Below are 27,681 nucleotides of genomic sequence, written 5' to 3'. Positions count from 1 at the left end.
TAACCGTGAAAGTGTTGCAAACGCCGGTAGCCCCCCTAATCGCTTTTGTGAAGGAGTGCGATATCGCCACACCCGAGTTGTCTAAGTTGGCTTGCGACTCTGCCTAAATCACTGGCACGATCTCCCGCAAAGAATTGAAGTTTGAAATAAGCTTGATCTCTATGTAGAGCGAAACGTTGCCTTGGCGACAGGTTACTACGAGTTATTTGATCATCAATATAGGCGGCAATTTTGATAATTTTTGAGAGAAACATGGGCTTGGCCTGAGTGGGAACAACCTGAGCTCTTGCTTGCTTCCCTGCTATATGTTTTATGTACGATTTAACGAGCGGAGATGCCGCCGGGTTTCCCGCGCCTAGGATGTCACAATAGGAAGTTCCTCTACCGAATTCTCTAAAGATGGCTTTATTCTTTGTTCCAACTCTGATGCAATCAAGCTTGCAAATTTAGCACAGGAGGGCGAATTTTGGAACGACTCAGAAGGCGGGCGCTGAGAGTCAAATGCTTGCCCTTTAAAATTTCCCTTGAAATGCTTAAAAAATGGCTGTATATGTCCACTCCATTATGTAGCCAGTTGGCTGTACTGTTGCGACATAGGGTCGTCAGGGGGAAGAATTTCATCCAAAGAACTGGCATGCTCGTGCAACTGGCCGGCAACGAAATTATCTGGGTCTCTTAGCGCAATACTATTTACATCAAAGCTTAGCCGCCGGGAAAAAACGTCCTCAAATTTTGGGCAAAATTGGGCGGGGAGTTGGGCTTTCTGTCCCTTGAGGTTTACCCAGCTTGGCGAGAACCTTGCAGAGCGCGAAGCTGACACCGGATCAAATGGCGTTTCAGTTCCCATGTTGGCACGTTATACGCTCTAAAGCGTTGATTCTGCAAAACAAATAGAGATTACATTTAGGAAGGACAGAAAGCTCTCAACCCCCCACCCACGTGAAAAAGATCACTAGGGAAGTTACCCCGGGTGGAAGTAAAGAGCTAAACAAGGGCGCTATTCCTTGTTATCTGACATATGTTTAGGAACTCTAGGCTTTGTACTTACGAAACAAGGAACACAAATGCCGGCTTGAAATTTTGCTCTTGCCCGCATGGCTAGGAATCGCCCGAAAATTCTAAAATTACGCAAGGGCGAACTGACAGCTCGTAGGGTGACTCTGACGGAAGCTTGCCCAATATATATGTGTGCACTGTCTGGCTTTGGCGATGTAAAATTGTAGAAAATTTTAGAGTTCGAATCAGACTAAAAAATAGTCGAGCGTGACTTCCCCTATATAGTCGCCTATCGGCGCGTTCAGAGAAGAACTGCAACGCCCGATTCATCTCTACTGTGCTCACTGGCGAGCCTACGCAAGACTCCCAAGGCGACAGTTATATATATATCTCATATCTCTGGCTTGAGCACGCCCCCCAATGGTCTGCTACGATGCCGTCCCCCCTAGCCGAGCGAAGAAGCTCCCTAGGGTGACCCGAAGAAAGATAGATAAAGAGCCGTGTGAGATTCAGGCAAGCCTGAGAGGAAAGACACAATATATCGTGGTCGAAAATCGGAGAAAAGCAAAATGGACAGGAGGGGAAGCCAGTCGACCGACCAAGGAGGCGACAATAGGCTGAATGAGGCCGAACAAAAGGATTTCGCACACTCGTCGATGAAGTCACGTGGGGTGGTCTTTTATGGAGACAAGTCTTCAATGTGCTGTCACAATCAGCCAACAAGGTGTCCTCATACATATGTCACTTATGGAGACATGTCTTGTCTCAATCAGACAACTAGATGGTCTCAAAGATGTGTCCCTTTTTGAGGCAAGTCTTTAGTGAGCTGTCGAAGGGATTCCACTTATAGAGACAGGTCTTCAATCTGCTGTCACAATCAGCCAACAAGGTGTCCTCATACATGCGTCACTTATGAAGACATGTCTTGTCTCAATCAGACAACTAGATGGTCATAAAGACATGTCCCTTTTTTATGCAAGTCTTCAGTGTGCTCTCGAATGGATGTCTTTTATGGAGACAAGTCTTCAATGTGCTGTCACAATCAGCCAACAAGGTGTCCTCATACAGATGTCACTTATGGAGACATGTCTTGTCCAATCAGACAACAAGATGGTCTCATAGAGATGTCCTTTATGGACGCATATCTTCAGTGTGCGTGCTGCACCGAACAGACAACAAGGTGGTCTCATTGAGATGTCACTTATGGAGACTATGGTGTGCTGTCCTGATCAGACAAAAAGGGGGTCTCAAATGGATGTCCCTTATTGAGACATGTGTTCGGTGTGGTCTCAAAGGTATGTAGGCATTTCTTCAGTGTGGTGTCCCAATCGGTCAACACTATTTTCTTGTCGAGTCTAGAGCATTCCTTATGGAGGGAAGTCTTCGGTGTGCAGTCCTAATCGGACACCAAGATGTTCTCAAAGAGATATTGCTTATGGAGCCATGTCTTAGTGTGCAGTCTTTAACAGACAACAAGGTGGTCTCACAGAGATGTCACTGTGATACAAAGAAGAGTCACAGAAATGAATTTTAGCCTAGTGAAAAAGATAAAAGACAAGGCGATAGATTTCAGGTCATTTAATTATCATTATCTGCTCTGCTCATTGCCCACACCAAACCCTTATTCAAGACTTTAAAATCATTAGAAGTAACAGATATACACACTCTACTACAAATGAAGTTCTACACAAATTTTTCAATAATTGCGATCCGGGTTACTTCATTCATGCATCAAAACAAATGACCAATTAATACATCCTCACCATACTAGAAACGGGCAGAAATCAATAATCCCACGATCCCGACTTAACATTAGGAAAAAATACCATTTTTGTCACTATCTTCAATTCCCTTTCTGCCTTTAAGTATCAGGATAAAATTCACACTCACAGTCTTCATGACTTCAATATGTATAAAAATCATTTACTGGGATTATACAGTTCTCGCTGTGTAATTCCACACTTTTACATAATGTGTTCACACTTGAACTTTCAATATTCACCACACATTTAATTTTGCCAAACATGATTATCATTTGTACATATGTGGGTGGGGCACTTGAGATACACTATCACGGTGGCAATTGCAGGACAAGGGCTTTTTTTAAAAATCATGTCAGTCATTTCAAACAACTTGATCTGTCTACTACTCTCATATATAACAAGTTTTTCAGATAAATGCCAGAAAAAGCCATTATCTCTCGTCAAAGGGCTCTAGTTGAGATGAGGCACGAGCGAAGAATGTAAATGTACTTATGGACGCCATTTTTCAAAACTTTCCAAGATTACTCAAACCATACATTTTTGTAAAGCTGATTACCTTGGCTATCAATTGGCGTATTTTCTGGGTATCAATTGGGTAAGAGGTAATCAATAATCAGTAATAATCAATATTTTTTGATTGATTTTGCTCTAATTGATTTTTCTGATTTGAACAAAGTATATGGAACTGTAATTGATGCAGTTACAACATGTTAATGATCAACGTAACTTGATTGATAACCTTTGACTATTGTATATTACTGATTGATCGAATAATACAACATAATATTAATTTATATGCTAATGAGTTCTTGTACTGTGACGCTGCACAAGCGCCAATCAAACTGCAGCGCTCTCTGCAAACTATGAATGAAACTAAATCTAGTCTTCCGCAGATCACCAGGGACACGAATACACTGTACAATAGCATCTAACATGTACCAAGAGTTCTATACTAAAGCATTAGTATAGGGACGATATATCGTACCTCCTACGCGAGACAAAATACAGGGACGATATATCGTCCCCTCTAGGGAGGCAAGGGGTAAAGGGCAATATTACCCAGCTGTAATAAGAATGCAGTGGACAATCAAGTGACATATTTTCGTGTTTCCCAACAAAATCAGCCCAAATAACAGTAATAACAAGGAGATTTATATGGCGCTTTAAAAGAGCTTTCATTATCCAGCCTATCCAGAAGGTAAGAGTTACAAAGTGGCACATGCGGGGTATCGAACCCAGGACCTCCCGATCACAATGTTGATGCTCAAACGTTGTGCCACTGCGTTCCTCTGAGCACAAATTATTCCATATGCCTGAAAATGTACCCATCTCTGTACGTAGGTCTTATTGTTTCATGACTATCCACAGGACAATGCATGAAGTGATTCAAAATCATCTCTGGGCACTGTATTTGGTTGCAGCCGGTCAGTTTAACCCAATTCGCTTCAAGTTTCTCGTCTGTTATGTGCTGTACTTTCATGAAGAGATACCGTCAATAAGGCTGACCATTTGTCAAATTTCAGACCCACCTCTGGCTCACGGACATTCGTCATGGTTTTCATCTCTGTCTGCGGCAACTCATCCTACAAGAAGTTTATGATGGCCTCCATCTGAAATAACATAACATTTGTCAAATGAAAGGTATCAAATTGCTGTTTGCTGTACAAATTGTCCATGACGAAGTCGGAAGATGAACTGATGGAGAAGACATGAATGGTTAAAAGGCAATTTAAAAATTGCATGTTTCTTACCTCCCAGTCCAAGATTGTTGTAAAGCTCTTCTGGCTTCTTACGAAAGGTTTCTTTACACATGTTTATCACACACTCTGCAAAAAAATAACAATTTGAATCCTTTGAAAACATTTCGACAATCATATTCATCATAAAGACATAAGAAACGTTTCTGCGGCTGTCTAAGTGCAGACAATGACAGTCAAACCTTTTTTGCCTTTACATACCTGTAGCACGAGAAGTAAAATGCTTTATGGACTGAATGATGCAGGAGCTGAGCTTGTGTATGAAGTTGAACTTCATCATACATGTATGAATATTCAGAAAAGAAGTTTGACCCAGCACAAAGCCCAACTCAGAGTCAGATGAAAAAAAGATTTTTATTCTGTTTTAACTCTTTAAATCCTTGAATTTTTTTGGTGTTTCCAAGTATTTCAGCAATTTTCACCCCAAACGACCTCCAAATGCCCCCCCCCCCCCCCCATGTACAAGACAGCTAATTAATTTCACTAGTATTATTTCATCAAACGGATGAAAACAAGTATATTGCATATCCCTAAACCGCCCGAAAACCAGCCTTAGTTTCATGATGGCGATGGTGTTGCTTGAGATTAGGTACGTACTGGCAGGCAGCTAGGCTAGGAAACTAGACAAAAATCAGTGGCCGGATATCGGCCGGTTAGGATATAAAGGGTCAAATATCACATGCCAAAAAATGACAAGCAGTTTTTTAAAAAAAACGACCGATGCCATGACTTTCAATTCCAAGCGATAACAGATCAATTAAATCAAAAATTTGTATTGAAAAAGTTTGACCATCCAGTCCACTCGTTTAGACTCCATCATCCATAGCCCAAAAACGATACGGACAAATAATTTATCATGAATGGACAACAGTAGTAAAAGTATTTTATTGTAAAATAAAAGGCTGTATTAAAATTTTAGTAAATACTTACGGATTTTACATTCTTCAAAACACTGAGTGTGGGCACGAGTGGCATTAAAAACCCCAGGGGTGGCACGGAGGGCCTGCAATGCCACATTTAAAAAAACATGAGTTACCAAGATTTGGTAACCTAATGCAATCATAATCTACAAAACAAAAAGAAATACATTGTAAGTGGTAGAAAAAATTTTTTTCAACTGATTTGAAACATATCTTAAACGATATGTGCTGGAGGTGCCAAGCCTCTTTCATGCCGTCATTGCCATGGTGATGCTGGCCAATGCTATTGCGTCCCGTCAATCAAATATCCTTAAAAAAATTGTAAATTGTAAAACATCTTGGAAGGAGTGTAGAATCCCCCGTCAAAAGTAGCGCAGTAAAAAATAAAAATAAAAAAATAAAAAATATAAAAAGTAGTCCCGGAATCAATTGCACTGAATAGCAGAGCCGTAGGGGCATGGAGGTATTATAATAGGGGATGAGGGGTGGTCCATTGGTAGGGATGATCGAGGTGGATTGATCGATTGGTCGGATGGTGGATTGGTCGGGTGGTGGATTGGTCGGGTGGTGGATTGGTCGGATGGTGGATTGGTCGGGTGGTCGGGTGGTCGATTGGTCGGGTGGTCGATTGGTCGGGCGGTCGATTGGTCGGGTGGTCGATTGGTCGGGTGGTCGATTGGTCGGGTGGTCGATTGGTCGGGTGGTCGATTGGTCTGCTATTCAACTTTTTATCGTCGCTGAATGGTGCGCCGTTACGAGATCGTCAAGGCATCAGCAGACGGAGCAATCCCCATAATGAGATGCGTAGGTGCGATGACTGGAACGAGCGTGAAATGGACCACCGGATTGTAAAGTCAGGCCGGAATTCCGCCGGAGACTGTTCGCTGACGTGACGAGGCGACGTGACGTGACGACGTCACAAAGACGACTCCCTGGTGTGCGAAGTGATGTCAAGCGGGGCCCGAATGACGTCATCCGCTCTGGGTGACGTCACTACCCGACCAATCGACCGCCCGACCAATATTATTATCTTTGGTTAATTTGGCTAAATTGGCCACTCAGGTTAAGGTTTGTTGTTGCTGCACTGCAACAGGGCTTGCGTTGGTAACCGTATCCAGGCTGCTGGAGGCTGCATTGTTGCCTGTATATAAAGGGCAGCTCTCACAACAATCTGGGACAGTTTCCAAGCCAGCCAGTCAGCTCCTGTGTATATTGAGATTGAGAAGTGATTATTCAAAGAGGTTTAGAAGAGTTATAGAAGAAGTATTGAAAGGTAAATACAGTTATATCATTATTTAATGAGGTGTTCGTGTGTATTGTTTACCTTTGTTGTACAATCAGCTGACCATAGAACCAGACGGAGGTCAAGGACGAGTGACACAACGGACAGCGAAGTAGGAATATTACATTGGTGACAGCAGTGAAAACAACTGAATCGTGTAGCCTAGCTATATACGGTAGCCTAGTGTTTGTTAATTTAGATAAATATAGGCCCAGCTATGAATAGAAAGGATGAGATATCCTGGAATAGGCAGAATGAGAGTGACGGCGTCCGTGAAATTGGCCGTGATGGCCGCCCATTGGCGTCACGCATGCAATCGGCAACAGTTTTCAGATCGGCTTCAGACGCATCAAACACTAATAATAGTCACGATACGATTCAGTTCGGACCCGTTATGAACAGAAGATACCCCAATTCATTTTATGCCGCCGATACCTTGGTGGGTATCCAGTGAAAACGTCCCCATGCCAAAACGTCCTCGCTTTCAAGGTACCAAAACGTCCTCGTGTCAAAAACGTCCTCGCTTTCAATTGAAGGTGGCTTGGTATTGGGGGCTTGGGCTTGGGCTTTGCCTGGGGTAATCGCCATAAGCTCCAAATCTAGATGGGCGGGCAGGTATTTGAAACAAAAGCCCGAATAGAGATTTACGATTATGTTTGCTCTGTGGAAGTGATGTAGAAAATGAAATCCATTTCTGTATGCAATAAACAAAAGATTTACGATTATGTTTGCTCTGTGGAGGTTCGCCAACAGGCCGATAGTTGGAAAGATTTTCCCGAGGCAGGGAGTTTGTTGACTTCGAGCGGTAAAAGGGGGGTGCGAAACGACGTTAGAACAGCCGTTGGTGTAAACAACGCGGCTCCGAGTGAGCCGTCTCAGAGAGCTGTCTCGGCTGTCTTCGAGACAGAGATAAGGAAACTGCAGGAGGAGATAAAGGGGCTGGAGTTAGAATGTGCTATGGCTATCAGTAGGGGACATTTAGTGGGAGAGGGTGGCCTGAATAAAGCCACACGTGCACCTGTGTCTCCTTCTGAGCAGCGTAAAGCCCATATTTATGATAAGAGCTGGCAAACTGAAACAGAGCCTCTAAGTCAAAAAGAAAGGAGGAGGGAGAATGAGGATCGGAGCCTGAATAAGGCTAGATCAGGGCAATTTGAGCACTTGGCTCCGGAGCACCGTCAGCTCCAGAGCATGACTCAAAAGGAGCATCTGGCTCCGGAGCATGGGCTCCGGAGCAAGGAGCATCTGACTCCGGAGCAACAGCTCCGGAGCCGAGTTGGTCTGGCTCCAGAGTACCAGCTCTTGGGCACGGAGCATTTAGCTCCGGATCACTCCATCAGGAGCACGGAGCATTTGGCTCCGGAGTATCAGCTCCAGAGCAGGGAACAGCTGGCTCCACAGTATCAGCTCCAGAGCAGGGAACAGCTGGCTCCACAGTATCAGCTCAGTCCAGAGCAGGGAACAGCTGGCTCCACAGTATCAGCTCCAGAGCAGGGAACAGCTGGCTCCACAGCATCAGCTCCAGAGCAGGGAACAGCTGGCTCCGCAGCATCAGCTCCAGAGCAGGGAACAGCTGGCTCCACAGCATCAGCTCCAGAGTGTCTAGGTACGCCATTGGCTGCTACGCCATATACCATTTGCCATTACGCCATGGAATTGTTTCTGACGCCCCTCTCAAGATGGCTCCCAATAAATATGTTTATTGACGTTGGTTGTCCACGTTAATCTATCGATTATATAGATTCAGATAGCAATCACCAAACATGGTGGCAGCGGTTTAAAGACCCATGAACTCTAGAACAGGTACAATAGTTTAGTTTTGTCAAAAATGGCAAAATTGAGCCCCCCAGAACCGTTTAAATTCGACAAACCATCGCAATGGCCCGAGTGGAGAAAGCGTTTCGAGCGCTACCGGTTGGCCGCGAAAGTCAACAAAGAAGACGGCTTAGTGCAGGTTTCTACCCTCATTTATGCCATGGGAAAGGAGGCTGAGAATGTCTTTGAGTCCTTTAAGCTTTCTGAGGAAGATCAGAAGAAAATTGACGTAGTTCTGGGCAAATTTGATGGACATTTTGTACCAAAAAGAAATGTCATTCATGAACGTGCTGTGTTCAATCAACGCATACAAAAAGGTGATGAGACTGTAGAATCGTTTGTACGTGCATTGTACGAGATGTCTGAGCACTGTGACTTTGGTACCACTCGAAATGACATCATCAGGGACAGGTTGGTCATCGGTATAAAAGACCGTGAAGTGTCGAAAGATTTGCAACTAAAAACGAAACTGACACTTGATGATGCAATCGAGACTGCTAGACAGTCTGAGCAGGTGACCACACAGATGGAGCAGCTGACACTTGGTGGAGCCAAGTCGACCGTTAGTGAGGTCAAACGTGGGGCCCGTGGTACCGGTATGCCCCAGCGTGGATTTCGTGGTGGACATCGTCGTGGGAGTCGTGGAAATCGTCATTCGTGGAGAGGCCAGCAACGTAGTAATGATCGTGGAAACTACCAAGAGTACGACCCACAGCAAACGTGCGGAAAATGTGGGTATGGTCGCCACAAGTCAACCGAAACGTGTCCAGCACGGGACGCGTTATGTAATCGGTGAAGGGCCACTTCAAGAGTCGATGTAGGTCCAAAACGGTGAAGGAGGTCGTTGTTTCGCAATACGAGCCTGACGAGGAATATTTCTTAGGAAACGTCGGAATTCAAGATTCGAAACCGGGAGATGACTGGACGGTCAATCTCAAAATTCACGGAAAGTCAATCGCGTTCAAAATTGATACAGGCGCTGATGTTTCAATCATAAATAAAGATATTTATGAGTCGCTGAGGCCAAAACCCGCTTTGGTCCAGCCAAATGTTATTCTTGATAGTTCTTGGTCTAGTTCAGCGAGTCGAGGAAATCAAGGAATCTGTGTTTGGCGCATGTGGTTTGATGAACTGTGACCCTGTGAAAATCAAGATACGCGATGATGCTGAGCCGTATAGCGTCAATTCTGCTAGAAAGATTGCGTTCCCTATACTACCTAAGGTAAAGGCCGAAATTGAGCGCATGCATGCGGCAGATGTGATTGAGTCTGTCACTGAGCCGACCCCGTGGTGCTGTCCGATTGTTCCTGTACCCAAAAAGGATGGGTCGGTCAGAATTTGTGCAGATTTGAAAAAGTTGAATCAGGCTGTTCAACGTGAACGATATCAACTTCCAACCCTTGATGATGTTATCCACAAGTTGTCAGGAGCAACCGTCTTCACAACTCTTGACGCTTCTAGTGGATACTGGGCGGTGCCTCTTGACAAGGAGAGCCGCCTATTGACCACGTTCATAACTCCGATGGGCAGATTTTGCTTCCGTCGTTTACCGTTTGGTGTCTCCTGTGCTAGTGAGATTTTTCAGCGAATTATGAACGATTTATTAGAGGGAACTGGTGCAATTGTCTGGCAGGACGATATTCTAATTTACGGGAAAACCGTCGAGGAACACGATGCTATGTTAGACGCTGTCATGCAGCGCATTGAGAAATCTGGGTTAAAGCTGAACAAACCCAAATGTAAATTCCGAAAACCAAGCCTGAGATATGTAGGTCACAAATTCGATTCCAGCGGTGTTAGTCCTGACGAGGAAAAAGTGAAAGCGATCGCAGAGTTAGAGCCGCCGAGTGACGTTCCAGGATTGCGACGTGTCCTCGGAATGATCAATTACCTGGGACGATATATTCCCAATTTAGCGACTGTCATAGCTCCCCTCAATGAGTTGTTACATCACGACAAAGTGTTTCAATGGGGACCGCCCCAGAGCGAAGCGTTCGAAAATGTCAAGGCCCTGATTTGCAGTGCCCCAGTCTTGGCATACTATGACGTCAACAAAGAGACAATTGTGAGCGCTGACGCGAGTAGTTACGGTATTGGAGGAATTCTGATGCAGTGACACGGCACTGAACTCAAACCCGTAGCATTTTGTTCAAGAACGCTCAGCAAGGCTGAGCAAAATTACGCTCAGATTGAAAAAGAGTGTCTCGCGTCGGTGTGGACCTGTGAGAAATTTCGAAGATACTTACAGGGACTTGAATCATTTAGATTAGAGACTGACCATAAGCCTTTGGTACCCCTCATGAACACTCGTGATCTCGATCAAGTACCATTACGTTGTCAGAGACTATTGATGCGTCTCATGCCGTTCAGCTGTCAGGCTGAGCATGTGCCAGGTAAATACCTGGTAGTCGCGGATACGCTGTCGAGACAGCCATTGAAATGCGCAGATATCGATAGTACCCCTGAACAGGACATTACTTTTTACGTGAATGCCGTTATCTCCGCAAAACCCATGACTGACCAGCGATTGGTCGAAATTCGCGAGGAAACAGCGCGTGATGAAGAACTGACTGAAGCCATGAAAATCACGCTTGAAGGCTGGCCACAACATAGCCGTAATGTGCCCGCCTCTGTACTTGAACTGTACAATGTTCGACATGGATTGTCGGTGTCCGATGGACTATTGCTCATGGGTGATCGAATCGTTATTCCGCGGAAAATGAGGTCCGATATACTAGCCCGTATTCACGATGGACATCAGGGAGTGAATAAGTGCCGCGAGCGCGCGAATATGTCTGTATTCTGGCCAGGCATAAACTATGACATTCAGTGCATAGTGAAGGAATGCGAACATTGCCAGATTCGCAGTCCCACACAAAGACATGAGCCGATGATATCTACGCCTCAGCCAGATCGCCCCTGGCAGAAAATAGCAGCCGATTTCTGCGAGGTCGAGAAAGTGATATACCTTGTGGTCATAGACTATTACTCGAAGTGGCTTGAGATAATCAAGATGAATGATACCCGAGCCGCTAGTGTGATTGCTAAGTACAAGACTCTGTTTGCTAGGTGGGGCGTGCCGCAAGAACATTTCTCTGATAACGGCCCGCCATTCGATTCAAACGCGTTCAAAGACTTTGCCAATGAATATGGCATAATGCTGACCACAAGTAGCCCGCATAATCCACAGGCCAATGGCCAAGCCGAAAGTGGAGTCGCTATCGCGGAAAGAATTCTGCGCCAGAATGATCCAGTGAAAGCACTGATGGTGTACAGGGCAACACCAGTTGTCTCAACAGGACATAGTCCTAGTCGTCTAATGATGGGACGTGAGATGAGTACAACATTGCCGATACTCTCAAAGACACTAGCACCTCATTGGCCTGATCGCGAAAGACTGTCAGAGAATGTAAAGAACACGCAAATGAACTATGAAAAACAGTACAATAGGAGGCATGGAGTTAGGCCTATGCCTGAACTAATGCCTGGTGATCGGGTCCGAGTCAAGTTGGACAATGAGTCCAAGTGGGGACAGCCCACTACCGTCGTTAGACAGCACGAAACCCCTCGATCCTATGTCGTGCAGTCACAGTCAGGAAGGGAGTATCGTCGAAATCGCCGCCATTTACAACTTCTCCCGAAGACAAATGGCAGCAACAGCAAGGACAAAGCTTCGGACTCGTCCGAGTCCCAACCAGCCGTACCGGTACATACAAATGTACAGCCAAGTATACAGCCGAATCCAGTACGAGAAACCCCAGCGTCGACTCCGAGTACGAATGCCGAATCGTCAATGTCACAACCAGTGACTACGAGATCCGGGAGGACTGTGAAGCCTCCAGGTTGGCAGAAAGACTTTGCGAAATAGACGCTATAACATTGACATTTTAGGCCTATTATATTTGGGTCATGCAACCGGCTGTGCTGGGTCGAAATACCCGTCGGTGTGCGGCAGGGGACGGGCAGTCTACCCCTAACCTGCAGTGTAGGCTTTGCTTTGGAGAAAGAGTTATTTTTGTATCTTTCATACTTGTATGTTGTGTGTGTTATTTTTGTGTGCCCGTTGTAATTTCTGAGTTTAAAAGAGTTGATAAGTTTGGTTGAGAGTTAACTGGTTTCAGTTTACCAGTGTGATTTTAGGACTTTGATTATACCAAAAATCTGGTATGTTATGACATTTAGTTTTCAGGCTTAAAAACTTTAAAGGGGAGATGTCTAGGTACGCCATTGGCTGCTACGCCATATACCATTTGCCATTACGCCATGGAATTGTTTCTGACGCCCCTCTCAAGATGGCTCCCAATAAATATGTTTATTGACGTTGGTTGTCCACGTTAATCTATCGATTATATAGATTCAGATAGCAATCACCAAACACAGAGCAGGGAACAGCTGGCTCCGCAGCACCAGCTCCAGAGCAGAGAATATCTGGCTCCGCAGCACCAGCTCCAGAGCAGAGAATATCTGGCTCCGCACCGGAGCATGGAGCATTTAGCTCCAGAGCAATGTCAACTCCGGAGCAGGTCTTACCTGGCTCCAGAGGAGCAATTTCAGCTCCGGAGCAGGGAGGCTGAACAATGCAGAGACAACTTGGAGCAAGTTGCTCCAGAGCAGTATCAGCTCCTGAGCAGAGAGCACTTAGTACCGGAGCAGCATCAATTCAACAGTAATGAGAACCCAGGACAACTGATGAATACGCCAGTTAGAAGATTTGAACAAAATCCGGCTCCGAGAACAAATGTGTCTTCTATGTGCATGGCTCCCAAATGTCCTATAATGAAGCCAGACACGTACAACGGGTCAGGAGCATTAGAAGATTTTCTTTCTCATTTTGAGGTGCTCAGTGATTTGAACATGTGGGACAGTCAATTAAAAGCGAAGTACTTGGCAGCGAGCCTAAGAGGCCCAGCTCAAAGTGTACTCTGTGATATTTCTCCTGAGAGTAGGAAAGATATCAACGCCCTCACTGCAGCACTAAAGAGAAGGTTCGGACAGGAGAACCAAGTAGATTTGTTCAGGGCGCAGCTCAGGTCGTTCAGGAGGAAAAAGGATTCGTCTTTGGCTGAGTTAGCCCAAGACATTAGAAAATTAGCAAGGAGGGCTTACCCCGGGGTGTCCGAGGAGATGCTCCAGTCCTTAGCTAGAGATCAGTTCATTGATGCGCTTGAGGATACAAATCACAGGTGGTTTGTTAAACAGTCAAGACCTCTCTCTCTGGAAGACGCTGAGAGGACAGCCACAGAGTATGAGGCGTTTCAAGCGGCTTCAAATGGGCGCGCGGGTGACCATGGGAAGGTCAGAGTAGTTGGAGCACAGCAATCAATGGGTAATGACAGCCAAGATAAGTTGTCAAACACTCTTGCTGAGGTTCTACAGGTTGTAAAGGAGCTTAAGAACAACAGGAACAACCAGGTGCCAAGGGCAGAGTACAACCAACACAGAAGCTCCAGAGACATAAAGTGCTTCCACTGTCAGGGAAACCACTTTAAGAGGGATTGTCCTAAGTGGAAAGTTGAGCTAGAGAAAATCAAAGCTCGGGGCCAGGGAAACGAGCAGGTGTCGACCTCGGGGGCCAGAGATCGACAACAGTAAATGAGGAGGGGCCCGTCGTTGACATGAGAGCCATGGGGGCGAAAGGGGAAGCCGGAGATGACGGTCTTTATATCAGAGGGTGCCTGGCGACCTTGGAGGTCGAGATTTTAGTTGACTCAGGGGCATCGGTGACTTTGCTTAATCCAAAGACGTACAATGACATTCCTGTTAAAGAGAGACCCGAGTTAGAAAGTTCTGGTGGGAGACTAACAGCTGCAAATGGTGATGTTATCCCATTTGCTGGGAAAGCTGTTTTTAGCCTGAACTTTGGAGGGGTACAGATTGATCACCTATGCTGGGTGGCGGACATACAGGACGGCGTCATTTTAGGACATGATTTCTTAGCAAAGTATTGCCAGGTTGACTACATGAAAGATACTGTGATGTGCTGTCATCACGAGATAATAGGCACAAGAGGTAGTGTTAAAGACGTCTGTCGGCGGGTGATTTTGCAGGACAAGGTGGTTATTCCAGCACGATGCGAAAAAGTTGTCTTGGGTGAGATGACTGGCGCACGTTGGGGACCAAAAGATGGTTTAGTTGTGCCTGCGTCGTCACTTATGGAAAAGAGTGGTATACTTGTCGCCAAAGGCTTAGTGGACATGTCAATAGAGACGACCCCAGTTAGGCTGCTTAATCTATCCGAGGAGCCTGTAGTTTTAAGACGTAATACAGTTTTGGCATGGGTTGAACCTGTGTCGGAAATTTCAGATGAGGAAGTCATCAATGAAAAGATTAGGAGAGTACAAGCTCCAGAATCTCTGGAGGCCAGTTTGAGCCAAAGCTCAGAGAAGGGTGAGCTCTGGGTGCCAGAGCATGTCAAAGATGCGTTTGACAGAAGTTCAAAAGGGAAAGACCACAATAAGAAAGTGGCCATAGCCCGTCTTTTAAGAGATTTTGCTGATATTTTCTCGAAAGACGCCAGTGATATTGGTAAGACGACATACGCCAGACACTCGATAGATACAGGGGATGCAAAGCCAATTAGACAACAGTCCAGAAGGCTTCCCTTGGGACAAAGAGGAGACATAGAGGGGGAAGTTAAAAGTTGGCTTGATCGGGGAATTGTTGATAATTCTGACAGCGCTTGGTCAACAAATTTAATCCCAGTACGAAAAAAAGATGGAAGTTTGAGGTTATGTGTGGACATGCGTCCGGTTAATAGCGCGACAAAGCTTGATGCATACCCTCTGCCTAGAGTTGATGATTGTCTTGAGGCTTTATCAGGGAGCAAGTGGTTCTCTACTCTTGATCTGAAATCTGGCTACCACCAGGTAGAGATGGACAGCCTTGATGACAAACTTAAGACGGCTTTTTCTGTGCCAGGATTGGGACATTTTCACTTCAATGTGATGCCATTCGGTCTAGTAAATGCAAGTGCGACGTTTCAGCGTCTGATGGATGCCGTACTAAAGGGTCTTCCATGGGAAGTCTGTCTTTTATATCTGGATGACATAATCTCACATGCGCCAGATTTTGACAAGGCATTGGAGAGACTCAGAGAAGTCTTTGAGCGGCTAAGGAAAGCAGGTCTCAAACTCAATGCAAAGAAGTGCAACTTGCTGCAGGAGGAAGTGTCTTTCTTGGGACATATTGTAAGCAGTAAGGGAATTGGTATGGATCCTGAGAAAATCAGGGCTGTCACGGATTGGCCGACTCCAAAGAGCCAGAAAGATGTGAGATCTTTCGTAGGCCTAGTCTCCTACTATAGGAAGCACATAAACAGTTTTGCGACAATAGCCAAGCCTCTCCATAAGTTAATGGAGAAAGACAAGGAATTCTCATGGGATGAGGAGGCAGAAGTAGCCTTTAAAAAACTTAAGAAAAGTCTGACAGAGGCTCCCATCCTTGCTTACCCGATACCTGATAAACCATTTATCTTGGACACCGATGCCAGTAACTGTGCCATAGGTGGTGTGCTTAGCCAGTGTCAGGAGGGTGAGGAAAGGGTAATAGGCTATTTTAGCAGGTCGTTGTCTAAGCCAGAACGCCGATACTGTGTTACTCGGAAAGAGATGCTAGGAATTGTTGACAGTATCAAACATTTCCACCACTTTCTCTATGCTCAGCCTACTTTCCGCGTAAGGACCGATCATCATGCACTGAAATGGATGATGTCTTTCAAAAACCCAGAGGGTCAGACAGCCAGATGGTTAGAGTACTTGTCACAGTACAGATTTGAAGTTGAACATCGGGCTGGTGTCAAGCATTCTAATGCTGACGCTCTTTCTCGGAGACCAGACAACTGCTTAGATTGCAAGCAGTGTGATAGGATGGAAAGACATGAGCACGATCAGGACTCCGTCTCAGACTCGGGAGACCTCCTGAAGGATGCACACAGGGTGCAAGTAGTGACTCATGATGTAGATTCAGTGCAGGGAAGTCAGAGTTTCACTATTGTCAGTCAGGACTCACAGGAGGAAGAGGAATCTAGTTCGGAACCTCATGAGGTTGATTGGCCAAGTAACTCAGAGGAGTTGAGACAGAGCCAACATGAAGACAAGGACATAGCCCTGATAGTTAAACTCCTGGAGGAGAAAGACACGAGACCACCGTGGACTGAGGTCTCTCCTCAGGGTGTGATCCTGAAATCCTATTGGAGTCAGTGGGACTGTCTTTCTTTAAAGGAGGGTGTCCTTTACCGACAATGGGAGTCTGACAGTGGCGATGCTCGCAAAGACTTATTGGTGGTTCCACCAAAACTTAGACCCCTGGTAAGAAAAGAGTTGCATGAGGTACCCACAGCTGGTCATTTTGGTCCAAAGAGGACTTTGGCCAGAGTCAGAGAGAGGTTTTACTGGGTAGGGATGCGCAGGGAGGTAAACAATTGGTGTCATACCTGCATTCCCTGTCAGTCTAGGAAACCTCAGGGCAAGAGTCCGAGGGCGCCCATGAAGCAATTCAATGTCGGAATACCCCTAGAAAGAATTGCATACGACGTCTGTGGTCCTTTCCCAGAGACGGACAACCACAATTCCTATATACTGGTTGTTGGAGACTATTTTACCAAATGGATTCAGGCCTATGCTGTGCCTAACCAAGAGGCCACTACCATCACAGATCGCTTGGTGGACCATTTTATTGCAACCTTTGGTGTTCCTGATCTGGCTCACTCCGACCAAGGAACAAACTTTGAGTCTCACATCTGGAAAGGTGTGTGTGAGCGTCTTGGGTGTACCAAAACAAGGACTACACCGAGACATCCGGAGTCGGGCGGGATGGCAGAAAGGTTCATGAGAACCCTTGGGGACTTGTTGTCTCTATACTGCAGTGAAAACCAATTTGATTGGGATGTTCACCTAAGTCTCCTCATTATGGCCTACAATTCATCTGTACACGACACTACTGGTTTTTCTCCCGCACAGCTCATGTTTGGTCGTGAAATGACGTTACCAGCAGACATCATCTTCGGGACAAATCATCCAGGGGCCCCAGAGTGTCATCCGTCCGAGTATTTGGACCGGCTCCTGGAAAAGATGGACAAGATACAGAGTATTGCGAGGGACAAGCTAGCGATTGCCAGTAACAGGCAAAAGGAGTACTATGACAGGAAGGCGTCATTTGTACCGTTTGAGGAAGGGGATATTGTCTGGTTTCATGATAAGCCTAACGTTCGGGGGAAGAGCAAGAAGCTGCAGAGGCCGTGGAGGGGTCCTTTCAAAGTGACAAAGAAAATTTCAGACTTGGTGTACCGAATTCAGCAGGGCCCTAGAACAAAGCCCAAGGTTGTCCATTTTAACCGGATGAAGCGGTTTAAGGGACCCGCTCCTGAGTCTATGAAATGGAATGTGACAGTCAAGGAGATTGCTGGGACGGGAGAGAATATCCCAGTCCAAGAGAAACGGAGTGAGGCACCATCAAGGAGGGGTACTAGGTCTCGGAAGAGTGTGTCTCGCCTAGATCTGTAAGAAGTAGGCCCTTCTTGTTCAGTATGTCGATTCGGTAGCCAGGGTAGCTAGTAGTGCTACTGTATTTGTAAATAGGTTATTACGACTAGAAGTCCCTAGAGATAGGGCAAAGATGTCACATTTCTAACGCTTTGTTTTATTTTAAGAAATGGCGCCGCCGACAGACATCAGGAGAAGTCGGAGTAGAGAAGTGTCGCCGTTTAGATGTAGTAAATGCTCCTTCGAGACGAAGAAAAGATCAAACTTGGATCGACACGTTGGTAGGAAGCACGCTTCCGGCACTGTCAGGAGCGAGGTCGGATGCGTCAGTTCACCGGTGCTACGGTCTCCTAGGGTTAGAATTTCGGAGCGTCGCTCACGTTCTCAGAGCGAGGATTCGATGAGACATAATAGTAACGGAGAGAAACGGAGACGTCTTATGTCAAGTTCACCTGTAGCCACACAGAGGACGACGCTACCATCAACTTCGAGGTATGCATCGAAACAGGGAGAGTCTTCTTCGTGCAGTGAGTCATCCAACTCATTTGAGGCAACTTGTCTCAGGAAGCTGCCGCTTTGTCTGAAGGCGATCATAGATACGCTGGAGATCGACATTTCGGACGCGAAGATGTCACGCATGATTGTTCGGAAGTATTCGGTAGATGGGGCAAGAGAGGAGGTTCAATTTGACTTTGTTGCATAGACTAAGGCATTCAATTAATTAATGGTCTACTCCTGTTTATGAGAGGGGACAGGTGTAGGGAGATGCATGGACACTATAGAGTTTGTTTTTTTGTTGGGACATTGAAGTTTAGGATTGTATATAAAATTGTAATTTTGCTATGGACTTTTGATGTACCGCTTCGTTTTGGGTATATCATATTTCGCTTGTTAATATATTGTACATTGTATATAGGGTGTATCGGATATTTTAAGGTGTACATTTTTCATGGTACTGTTTTAGGGAAATTTAAGCTTTTATTTGGGAGGGGATGATGTAGTATATTTCAATAGTGTCTTTGGTTAATTTGGCTAAATTGGCCACTCAGGTTAAGGTTTGTTGTTGCTTGCGTTGGTAACCGTATCCAGGCTGCTGGAGGCTGCATTGTTGCCTGTATATAAAGGGCAGCTCTCACAACAATCTGGGACAGTTTCCAAGCCAGCCAGTCAGCTCCTGTGTATATTGAGATTGAGAAGTGATTATTCAAAGAGGTTTAGAAGAGTTATAGAAGAAGTATAGAAAGGTAAGTACAGTTATATCATTATTTAATGAGGTGTTCGTGTGTATTGTTTACCTTTGTTGTACAATCAGCTGACCATAGAACGAGACGGAGGTCAAGGACGAGTGACACAACGGACAGCGAAGTAGGAATATTACAGCCACTTGGCAACATAACAAGAAACCATGGCCAAGGTCATCATTTTTATGCTGATGATGCCCAGCTTTATGACTCTTTTAATCCGGTGATCCAACATGCACAGGAAGATACAATTGACTGTCTTGACTTATGCATAACTGACAATGGTTCCTGGTTGAAGGAGAACATGCTGAAAAAGAACGACGACAAGACGGAGGTGGCACTCTTTGCATCCATTCATCGTTCCAAGACCCTGGATCACGTTTCGGTGAATGTTGGTGACTCTATCATTGACTCTGTGGCATGCGTACGAAATTTGGGGGTGATGTTTGACAAGAAAATGAACATGGAAGCACAGGTGAATGCTGTCTGCAGATCGGCCTACGCCCAACTGAGGAATGTTCGACTTATCCGGCAGTATCTCAGCGCTTCTGCGGCCCGCTCGCTAGTGTGTGGCCTAGTCACATCACGGCTGGACTACTGTAATTCACTGCTCTATGGCATTTCAAAAGACCTTATGAACAAGTTGCAGAGGGTGCAGAACGTGGCGGCCCGCATTATCACGCGCACCAAGCGTCGAGACCACATCTCCCCTGTACTACGCGAGCTCCACTGGTTGCCAGTTGAGCAGAGGGTGAACTATAAAATCCTCATGCACGTTTTCAAGTGTGTGCATGGAACAGCCCCGGGTTACCTGTCAAGCCTAGTTAATATCTATAGGCCAGGCAGAGACCTTCGGTCAGCTGATGACAACAGACTGGAAGTTCCAAGGGCCCGGAGCAAATATGGAGAGCGTTGCTTCTCTTTCTCCGCTGCTGTTCTGTGGAATGCGCTCCCTTTTGAGGTCAGGCAAGCAAGGAGCCTTGCATCATTTCAGACGATGCTAAAGACTCATCTTTTTCGACAATGTTATTAATATTGTAAAAGCGCCTTTGAACGGATAATAATCTGAAAAGGGCGCTTAAATTTAAATATGGTATATACATACATGCATACATACATACATACATACATACATAAACTGGTGCGGGATAGAGAGAAGAAGCAGAGGAAAGTAAAACAGGCAGGGATCTGTCTCAGGGAATGTACCCTGACCATCAGCGTGCGGAGGTGATGTGACTACAAATGATAATAAAAAAGCGTTAGAGTCTGTACAGAGATAGAGTTTACATAGACTGGTATTTGACGACATTTCACTCGTCATGAACTAGATTAGGGGGCGTCGGCGTCTGGTGTCCGGTCACGTGTTTCTCACAAAGATGGGGAACATCGAGCCAAGGAATACCAGCGTTCTCGGTATTGATAGTGCATCCACTGTAGGCACGGTTCGCTTGGATAAATCGACGAGGCCTCTTCGCAAGATTACCAATACTACAATCAAGATGTACAGACCGGGGGAGCTGGCTGTACGTACCCATAAGTCTTTGCGGTAGTCTCGCGCGTACCGGATATAACCCATCAAGCTTTTCTCCTTCAGAGAAATACTGCGTTGCGCTCAAGTGCCTTATAAGGCTGTGAACAAAATTAACGTTCGACCAATGAGAAAGCCACATTACCCTGCATACGAGGTTGGACGCGTGATCACTAAATGACAAGTAAAAATAGAATCAGACCACATGTTTCTATATGTCAGAATGCTGCCGTTTGCGCTGTAGTACACGTGTGCTGTCCAAATTTTCGATTTCAAGCAAGTTTAAGGCCAACCTCGTGTCCACCAGACTAATGCATAATTGGCAGTTGAGCGCAACGCAGTATTTCTCTGAAGGAGAAAAGCTTGATAGGTTCTATCCGGTACGCGCGAGACTACCGCAAAGACTTATGGGTACGTACAGCCAGCTCCCCCGGTCTGTACATCTTGATTGTCGTATACCATTTGGCAGAGGGTGGTTGTTCCATTGTCTCTCCCGCTGCTTCGGTCGACAACACACCACATGCAGTGGACCGGCCTCGTTCCATATGTAAAGAGATCTAATTAGGCTGACGCTATAGCAATTGACTGCCCGGGAGTCTACCGTACGGCCAACAGGAGTCAAAATCAAACCAAGGTAAAAAGACCAAAAAAGCACATTGGAAGATCAGATGTGGTTATCAGTGGCCGCCTCGGCGCCACCACGCGGGGTCTAATGTGGTCAGAATTTTGTCATAAATGGCGCCCCATAAAGCGATTAAAAGTGGTCCACAGAAATGCTCTCGAGTTTTACAAAAGTTGGCGCATGCGTTCCTTTTAGACTTTGCGATACACAATTTTGGTGTACATTGCGCAAAAGGAAGCATATTTTGCTTCACAAAGTCGTAATTTGTTGGTAGATTGTTGTTCAAGCTTCACAGAAATGCCGAAGAATAAAGGTAGATCAAAACAACCATCGTTTCAGCTGTGTGATGGACGGTACTTTCATGGAAAAGACCTAGATCTGAAGCAAAGAAATTGAAAGTTTTGTCATATCACGTCAAATGCACGTCACTGTGTAACTTAGTGTAGCCTACCTGCTGTGTGCATTTGTACAGTGGCATTTGATTGAATCCAGGTATCTCCATGTTAACTAAATCCTTTGTTAATGCTGCCTGGTGTATAGGACATGAGGGCCACAGGTCCATAGCAAGTGCTGTTCATGGACTGGAGCAAAAAATGTAGAATTTTCTGATTTACTTGCAGTAGGGTAAAATCGGCAATTATCGGCCCCCTAAGCCTTAAAAGCATTAATCCTCGCGTACATCGCTCTCCTGCACAGACGTGCATTGTGAGCTATATTTAGAAACGAAGTGACGTCATTGGAATTCCCTCCATACTGATTTGCATACGCCCAAGGAAGATTGAGGGAGCATTCATTATTTTTCGCATGGTGACACTTGGGTGAGCTATCGGCCGTGCAAAGGGTATTTTTGGCCCAACTTGCAATTTTGATTAATAACAGGATTCCAATTTCTCAACAGAAATAATGAACAAAACGGAAACATGAAAAAAATGCTGCTGCTGCTGCGCTTACTAGTTACTTACCAGTCTCATGCCAGAAATCATTCCTTAGCAATAACAATGCATGAAAAGAACTAGAAAAAAAACATGAATACATTTGTAACAACAAAGAATGAAATAACAAGAACAAGAAGATTGATAATGAGTTTTTACTAAGTCTGAGTCTATGCCTTACAGCCAAATGAAATATGTATGTCATTCTCTGAAGAATTTCATATGAACCATGCTCATGACATTGTACAAAACAACACAAACAGCCCGAACAGCAATAACAGAACAAAAATGAATGCTCCCTCTTAAGTCATAAGGTCAAGGCCGATAATGTCCGACAGAGTTGTTTACTGGAGTTTATCTTCGGCCCCCTGGATTTAGCCAGCTTAGGGCGCGGGAAGACTTAGATTCAGCATATTTCACACATTCAGAGAATATTCTGGCAATATAACTAGGTTTTATGTGCGTCAGGTAAGTCTACGGTGATTCAGACACTGTTTGAGACACCGAGTCTTGGTCGGGCGCCATCGAACTCCCTGACATTTTGCGCAATACTGACCTACACACTTCGTTGAGATCGGAAAATACCCGGATGTGGGAAACCCCTGGTGTTTTCTTTGAAGCTGATTGGTTGAAGCATTCTTCTGGGTCAAATTCAATGGGATAGACGCGTCCAATTTTTGCTGGGGGGTGTTTTACTTCGTGAGGGCCGATAATTACTCGGGGCCGAATTTACCCGCATTTACCCTAGTACCAGTAGGCCTTTTTCCATTTGGGGTGGTGAACACTCAGACTCGGAGCTCAGAACCAATTTCTGACGATTTCTTGAAAAAAATGAGACTTCGGATCCCGGCATAAATGATTATGTATTGTTCATATCATTTCCAGGAAAGGGAGGAAAGAACAGGAGGAGAGGAAAGAATGAGAATGAAAACGAGAAGAGAGAGTTGATCTTCAAAGAGGATGGACAAGGTAACGCACGCAGTGTCTCACTTTTATTTATTGTCAAGTGGGTCATTTGAATGCTCTGTGTAACATTGGCACAAAGTATGTAGAAGTCCTCTTGGTCCATTGCATAATTAACTTAAATGATGTCCGTCTTTCTGTTTCAGAGTACGCTCAGGTCACCAAGATGTTGGGAAACGGTCGATTGGATGCAAAATGTTTTGATGGAACGAAACGATTATGTCATATTCGAGGCAAACTGAGGAAAAAGGTGAAAAAAATCTTGTACAAAAAGTTATTTTTATTCAACTTTAAAACTACACCCAATTGTCTTTTTTATTGCATGCCCATTTACTGTTGGCCCTGAAAGCATTCTGTACGGCCTTCTTAAGAAGCCGCCAGCTGACTTGAAGGTATTTAAGTGTTTGTGGCATTCTCCGACATTGTACCAACAGGAACTTCTCCACATAAAGGAAGCAGTGCAAACAATGAGATCTGGTTCATCCATCCTTTGTGAGAAACAAAGACGAACTTTGGGAACTGCAAAGGTATTGAACCAGCTCCCAGACGCAAAGCTCATACATGATAAGAAAATCATTGAAACGTTTGGAACACTGTGAAAAACCTGCTTATTCAAAAGATTTTTGAGAGGGAGCTTTTTTAGCAAGAACTAGGGTTCACAGAATTGTGCTGTATAAAAAAACCCTCATGATTATTGTAATCTTTGTTATCATTGTGAAGATGAATTGAATACAGAAGCAGTATGAAAAAAGTAATTGTACATGTACTTGTAATCTTGCAGGTATGGATTGGTCAGGGTGATATAGTGCTAGTCGGGCTGCGGGAGTTCCAAGATGAAAAAGCAGATGTGATTCTAAAATACACAGCTGACGAAGCGAGGAGTTTAAAATCATATGGAGAAATTCCGATTGTTGGTAAGTACAGAAAACAGCCTGGAGGGATGTGGTGGCACGGTTGATAGAGAAATGTCGAGTTTCAGAAGTCACCGTAAAAGCAGGGCCAGAAAGTCGCAAAACAACTAAAGATGTGAGCCGTCATAGCGATGCCCTCTCTCGTCTTCTGCGTTAGTTGTTGTGGGTGTTAACTGTCAGTCACTAGGTTCAGGGCGCCCCGAGTCCAATTGGGGTTACTGGCCTTGAGCCGTCCTGCCCTCCCTTGTCTTGGTGTTTGCTGCCTGTCACTAGGGTTCAGAGCTCCCAAGTCCCAATTTGGGTTACTGGCCTTCAGCTAGGAGCGTCGTAGCCTGGTGGTGCCACACTGCTGGCTACCATGCAATAGCGCGATTCCCGGGTAAAACCCAGGGTTGTATTTCTGGATGAAACCGTCTCCGTGTCTTTAAAGGAACATTCCTGTACAGTGTGAGTATTAATGATCCTGTATTCATTGAATCTAGTAATGATCCTATATTCATTGTTTCCTTTTTCTCTTGCAGCTCTGGACAAATTGAATGAAGAGGCCGACAACGTGCTATTTCAAGATCGCGACGATGACTCTGGAGAAGACGAAGACATCGATCTCAATGATCTTTGAGATGAGTTTGAGTTTGTTGATTATGGCAGAATATGGACAGCGTGAGATGGACAGCTGTATAATCATTGGCTTCTTGGACATTTATCCAGTGATAACCATATGCTGACACGGAGCTCTTTTCCTTAGTAAGCCGAGTACGGGGTAATATTGTTTAAAGGGTGACTACAGACAGGAGCTAGGGGGTAATATTGATGGTCTTGGTGTCGCAAGTACAATTGTATGTGCAGTTAGGGGCTGAGTTGTGTTTCATTTAGTGATATCAAATTCCTGGTGCCAGTGTGAACAGTTGTATACTGCAGGATGAGAGAGACCCCTATTGGTGATTTTGTAATAAGTGCTTACCTGGCTGCTGCCTGACTCCCTTTTTATGGCCAATTATACTTGGTTTACTTTGGAAAAGAGCTCTCAACCTGAAAACAATAATGTAAATGTCCAATCAAGATGGTTTCTCACAAAGTATAAAAGATTTGATAGAGTTGTCTTACATATATTTGAGCAAACGGTCTGTTTCTCCAAGATTTCTTTGAATTATCAGTTCATTCTACGCGAAGTAGCAGTTATAATTTTCGCCTCCTCTGTAGACTGGGGGCAGCTTATTTCTCAGTTGATTCTTGAACTTGTACCTGACTTGAATAAATTGGTATAATCTGTCTCAGTGCATCAGTTTATATGTAGCGTAGCTGTTTCATTGTTCATGCCTGAGGTATGGCTGTGAGTATTTGAAAATACTTCTTGGACTGACGTTTGGCTGGTATTAGGCCCCCTTATTCTAGATAGAATCAAAAATCCATGAAAATTTGTTCTGAAGTTTAGTTTTTGCTCTTAAGCCAATATTGTTGTACTCCTAATTAGCTTAATAAATGTCATTGAGGTTGCTCTCTGTCATTTTGCACTAGCGTTTGGCTGATATTAGGCCACTTTACTCCCACTCTAGATGGAAGATTAAAAATCGGAAGATTTGTTCTGAAGTTTAGTTTAGTCTAAAGCCAATATTGTTGTACTCCTTGCTTAATGAATATCATTGAGGTTGCTCAATGTCATTTAGAATATGTTCTGTTGACTGGTTAATAGCAATACAGAAAACAAAATTGGCAGAAACATTGAAAGTCTGCAACAGTAATTAGGACACAATAGAATTTCTGCCCAACAAAATAGGCGAACGTTTTCATCCAGCCTTGAGATCCAAATAAATACACAATGGTTAATGTTGCAGCTCTTTTCTCCTCAAATAACATCAGCTTCTTTGATGAGAGAATTCTATCGGAGCAAATAAGTCGCTGGTGGCTCGATTTCTAAATGTCTCTTTTCAAACTATTCTACATGTGCTTGTACTGCATGGAGTTGTTTTTGTCAATAAGGTATAGAGAGATAGGGGAAAGTTTCAAGTGGTGCCGGTCAATTTTTACAATGTAGCACAAGGGAATGGAAGAAGGGCTAACTGAATTTTGAAAAATCGTTGAGGTTGAGGGTCGATGTGTTACACCGTTGCTCATTTTCAAAACACATGTATATAAAATTTCATTCTGAATTGTCGTTTATGTGTTTAAATCTTTATGGCTTTTTGCATTTGGAAAGCTCTCCTCAATTAGGCGACATTGATTATCAAATACAAAAACAAATTGCAGGGCTCTCCTTACAAACATCAATCATCTCATGCATGCATCACTCACTATACTATGGTTAGCATATAATTTCCATATGATGACCAAATGAAAAAATTGATTCGTCGTCCACATTTTTGTTCTTTAGCAGTGAAAAGACAATGTCTTTTGTTTATCTGTTAAGGAATTGATACTGAACTGGAGCTTTTGGTTGTATCACCATACACCAGCAACTCAAATTTGATATCTACTAGGCATCCACCGAGAATCTGCTTCCAAAATATTTGTATCCCCACCCAAGAGGTTATGGTTGCCTCACCAAAACCCCTGTGGTCAAAATGAGGCTAGTTCATAATCCATTACCAGAAGGAAACATTGTAACCAAGGTGTTGTAACAAGATGTTGTAAGAACTGCATCCTATCGACGAAAAATATGGCACCCTGCAATCCATGTGCCATCCTACTCTGAAGCGGAAAATAAATAATATTTTCATGGCCATATTTACATCTTGTTGACTTATTTCTGTGTCAGTATGTTCAATTGAATCGTGGCTACTGAAAGAAGAAATCGAAATAAGGGTCGTAGACCAGGGGTAAAATCCAAAAAGCTGCCATGCCTGACCAAATGCTCGTCATGATCTCACTTATCTCTTACTAAGAGCAGTTTTACTCGGGGGGGGGGGGGCCCCCAAATTTGCTTTCACGAATTCAAAAAGGAAGTCCTTTTGGATTTGCCTCTAGGCCTGATAGGGCCAAGCAATGCATTTGGGACCAACACAACAGTGTTGACAATCCATCAGGACTGTGACTTGTTATCAGTGGCTGTATTGGTTGGTTTGTGATAGACCAGGGCAGACTCTGACACAAAATGTCACAAAGCCACAATCGTTTTTTGTCTGGGGATATTGTTCCCAACAGAGCCTTTTGCGTGGGTGACATGTCCATAACTTACTTTTCGCCACAATTGACAAGCGCAGTCATCAGGCGAGGAATTTTGTAATAATCCTGGTTGTACTGAGTCTGGACTAGTACTAGCCCTTAAAGAGTACACGCTGGGTTATAAATAGGAATGGACTCTAGCAATTTGGTCTTTCGGAGTGTCATTCCTCTCAATGCCCTACTGTCAAAAGGCTATTTGGCAGCATGCCCCTGGGCTTCGGATCTGATGTTGCCATCAGCATCGTCTGGTGTTCAGACACTGGCCACTTTTTGTTAAAATACCCCCACCTTTGGAAGGCACGTGTTTGCGCTT

General features: G+C 44.6%; 2 protein-coding genes and 1 long non-coding RNA gene across 3 annotated transcripts; 2 read left to right on the top strand and 1 right to left on the bottom strand.

Annotated features, from left to right (window-relative positions):
• Window positions 1-2,559: 2,559 nt before the first annotated feature.
• On the bottom strand, window positions 2,560-6,059 carry LOC135488201 (uncharacterized). The gene is made up of 3 exons (XR_010446940.1): window positions 5,447-6,059; window positions 4,511-4,585; window positions 2,560-4,369 (listed from the first exon to the last, which is right to left on the bottom strand). It is a non-coding gene; the product is annotated as an uncharacterized LOC135488201 (long non-coding RNA).
• Window positions 6,060-11,690: 5,631 nt separating this feature from the next.
• On the top strand, window positions 11,691-12,401 carry LOC135488593 (uncharacterized). The gene has a single exon (XM_064773237.1). It carries the CDS (start codon window positions 11,691-11,693, stop codon window positions 12,399-12,401), a length of 711 nt encoding a protein of 236 aa, XP_064629307.1.
• Window positions 12,402-21,596: 9,195 nt separating this feature from the next.
• Window positions 21,597-26,934, top strand: LOC135487680 (eukaryotic translation initiation factor 1A, Y-chromosomal-like). Its single transcript, XM_064771718.1, has 5 exons — window positions 21,597-21,716; window positions 23,221-23,304; window positions 23,445-23,548; window positions 24,080-24,212; window positions 24,731-26,934. The coding sequence occupies exons 1-5, from the start codon at window positions 21,701-21,703 to the stop codon at window positions 24,826-24,828; spliced, it is 435 nt and encodes a 144-aa protein (XP_064627788.1). The 5' UTR covers window positions 21,597-21,700; the 3' UTR covers window positions 24,829-26,934.
• Window positions 26,935-27,681: the final 747 nt, after the last annotated feature.

This window comes from Lineus longissimus, chromosome 5, assembly GCF_910592395.1.
Source record: "Lineus longissimus chromosome 5, tnLinLong1.2, whole genome shotgun sequence".
NCBI classification, from domain to species: domain Eukaryota; kingdom Metazoa; phylum Nemertea; class Pilidiophora; order Heteronemertea; family Lineidae; genus Lineus; species Lineus longissimus.
The sequence above is the reverse complement of the archived record's forward strand: the minus strand, read 5'-3'. Positions and strand labels throughout refer to the sequence as shown.